At 38.6% G+C, this 3,070-nt stretch overlaps 1 protein-coding gene across 3 annotated transcripts; it reads right to left on the reverse strand.

Moving 5' to 3' along the window:
* Nucleotides 1-856: 856 nt before the first annotated feature.
* LOC113325425 (protein GRAVITROPIC IN THE LIGHT 1-like) lies at nucleotides 857-2,731 on the reverse strand. Of its 3 annotated transcripts, XM_026573633.1 has the most exons (3): nucleotides 1,873-2,731; nucleotides 1,541-1,737; nucleotides 1,243-1,419 (listed from the first exon to the last, which is right to left on the reverse strand). In XM_026573633.1, exons 1-3 carry the CDS (start codon nucleotides 2,531-2,533, stop codon nucleotides 1,378-1,380), a joined length of 900 nt encoding a protein of 299 aa, XP_026429418.1. In that variant the 5' UTR covers nucleotides 2,534-2,731; the 3' UTR covers nucleotides 1,243-1,377. The 3 variants fall into 3 exon arrangements, with proteins under 3 accessions (XP_026429417.1, XP_026429416.1, XP_026429418.1); XM_026573632.1 differs by having other exon boundaries at nucleotides 857-1,731; XM_026573631.1 differs by having other exon boundaries at nucleotides 857-1,737.
* Nucleotides 2,732-3,070: the final 339 nt, after the last annotated feature.

A 3,070-nucleotide genomic window follows, 5' to 3' on the forward strand; every position in this document is an offset into this window, starting at 1 on the left:
TAACAGAATGGAGGAGCTGCACAGACAATGATGATGGTGGATATTCGTCAACTCTTATGTCCGCGAGTTAACAAATAGATAAGGACAACTCGAACAAGACTTCGAGCTCAACTAATGTAATCAAGCTTGGCTCCAATTTATTTACCAAAATCTTCTGAAAAACCGATGGTCCTATGGACAAGTGGTACCTTATTAGAGAACAAGTAAATTGGTACGACAAAGAAGAAAGAAATCTTGAAAGAAGGCCAAATACAAAAGGGAGTGAATTTACAGTTTGATAGACTCGACCAAGGATGATGCGAAGCGCACAGCAGCATATGCGAGGGACGCCTGTGCACTAGAAGATAAAAAAAGTCAAAGGGCAAGCAGCATTGTGCGAAACGTGGTTCAAAGATTAACGCGCAGTTTACAAATTAAGATGCTCATGTGAAGGATTTTTGGCAGGGTTTTTGTTGCTTCAAACCGACTAGAGACGAAATAGTGAGGTTCTGTTGAGGTGGGAAAGCTTCCCATGCCAGTAAAAATGTAAAATACGAAATCTGCAGACTAATACTTGCCCCAAAACTCGTAAATGCTCTTCAAAACTTCCCCACCTTTCACAGGTAATGGACTAGGACACAAACCTGCAAAATTTAACACCTATTGAAATTTGAGCTGTATTAGCATTATGATCCTTTACCGTCGTCTACGTGATTGATTTGGTCCCAATAATCATTCAAGTATTCAACTGTCACGTATAAATACGATATAGACATGAAAACGTACACGCTGCTTACCTTCATTTCCCTAGTTTAGCAAATAATAGTCTTACTATGCGCAATTCTAACCAATGCAAATCCATGAAATGGAGAAAAGATTTACACTACAAAATTTCATTTCTAGGAGCACCAAGTAAATGCACAAGCATGATGTTTTAAGTACAGTGAAATATGCATCACAAAGACAATTTGGATCATGTTCTGGAAACAAGATAGACCCTAGCTTTGATTACAGAACCATTACCAAGTTTAAACCCTGGACTGACTGGAAACCCAACAGTCAGACCTACAGGCATTCTTCTACTAGAAAATCTAACAACACTCTCCATATATTCTTTCCGAAATTCAGCTCCTTTTGAGGCTTGGAAATGGCACGGCGGAGGATCAAGTGAAAATGCAAGTAAATGAAGTAACCAAACAGATTTAGCTAATTTCAAGAAGTCGCCGTAAAACTGACTCCTCGGATGATTTCCAGCCGAAACCAATTCATGATGTTCCAAATTTCCGAACAACGATTCTTCCATTTTCGGATGAACAATGGAAAGAAATTTCTTAGTGCAAAACTTACCAAATGTACAAGTTGGTGATATACCCAACAGTTCAGTTGGCTCCATGGACTTCATATCTTGAAATTGAGTAAAACAATCTTTCCGGAATTGGTCTGGGTTCAATAAAGATGATAAGCTTCCGTCAATGTAAAACGTTTCGTGATCAAACCCATGAAACATCTTCTGACTAATGTAGGATTCTAACGCGTATTTTGCGTGTTGAGGACCACTTACAGAAGCCATGTTATCGCCTTTGTTAATGGTGGTGGTGGTGGTAGGACTAGCGGATTCAATTGATCTTACAGCTGCATCGATATCCCATCCAGCTGAACGCATGAGTGATAGAAGCAGTGCCGTAAATGATTTTGAAGCTTCTTTCATTTGACTCGTTGTTGATTCAAATTGCTCCGCTCCTGGTGCAACCCCTGCAACTGCAATCACATTAGGCAAAAGAAACATGCTAATTATACACAATTTCATCCCTCCCATTGTCACCATTTCGTCTGCCCAGCACCATCCGGATTGAAATTGGAAAACATCCAAAAGAAATTGAGAGAGATACTTACCATGACCAAGACTGCAATTGCTAACTCTCCTCCTAGAATGAAACTTTCCTCTCTTGCCGTTACTGCCATTAGTAGTGTTAATAGTAGTAATGGCATTTTGAAGTTTTTGCTCCAGATTCTCAATTTCAATATCTTTGGTTTTAACTTGTTTCTTCAATTCATCCATGGCTGCTTCATAAGGAGCAACAACTTCTCTCAAAGGTACAAATCCTCTTCTTCCACTTCCACTTTCTTGTTCTCCTCCTCCATTGCTTCTATTTCTTCTTCTAAATCTTTCTTTCAACATCCCAAGTTTTCTAAGCTCAGATACAACTGCTATATCAGCTACACTCATTTTCTCTTGATCCCATGGAGAATGTGCTTGTTGCAATTTAACATAAGCTTTCTTCATAACTGATATTGACTCAAATACGTCACTCATTAGTTCTTCGATTTCTCTACTTTCATTTTTCTTCTTCTTCTGTTTCTCATTTCCCAAAACCCCATTCTCTTCATCTTCTTCGTTTTCACTTTCTATTTCTTCATATTCTGTTGGATTAGATGATGAGTTCTGTGAGGATCCAAGACTCTGATGATGATTATCGGTAAGTGGGTTTTGTAAACAAGATGTTGCAACCCTGTGAATCAGATCGGATATACTTGAAACTCTATTCATTGACATTATTTTGATGTTCTTGATCTTCCTAGCTTTCAAGTATTAAAATCTTGTTTGCAAGAGAGAAGATATGATTTGAGAGAGAGGGTAGGGGAAAATAATTAAATGTTGCAGATATGATGGTGGTGGTGGTGGGGAGTGGTGGTGGTGGGAGTGGGAGACTTCTAACTCTAGCTTGAAATGGCTAGCTATCTTGGGCAGAGAGAGCGTGGGACTATGAATGGATTGGAGTGAATTTAATACATTTAGAGTTTTTTTTTTTTTTTTTTTTTCTGAGTGGGATTTTTTCAGAGCTACTTGTGGACTGAGATGAATAGCATTACCTACCCCATGATCAATCAAGCTGAACTATGGGGGCCAGGTCTACTTTGGACTATGGACAAGAGTAAAGGCGGCATGTATTGGTTGGATTTAAGGATTTGATGATCATTAAAACTTTGATGAAACCTGATAATAAAAATAATCAGAGGTGAAAATTTAGCTGTTAAATTACTTTGGTTAACTTCCTGGGAAAAACTTGCACAAATGCAACTCTCTGTCACT

The sequence above is a fragment of the Papaver somniferum genome, chromosome 11 (assembly GCF_003573695.1).
Source record: "Papaver somniferum cultivar HN1 chromosome 11, ASM357369v1, whole genome shotgun sequence".
NCBI lineage: Eukaryota > Viridiplantae > Streptophyta > Magnoliopsida > Ranunculales > Papaveraceae > Papaver > Papaver somniferum.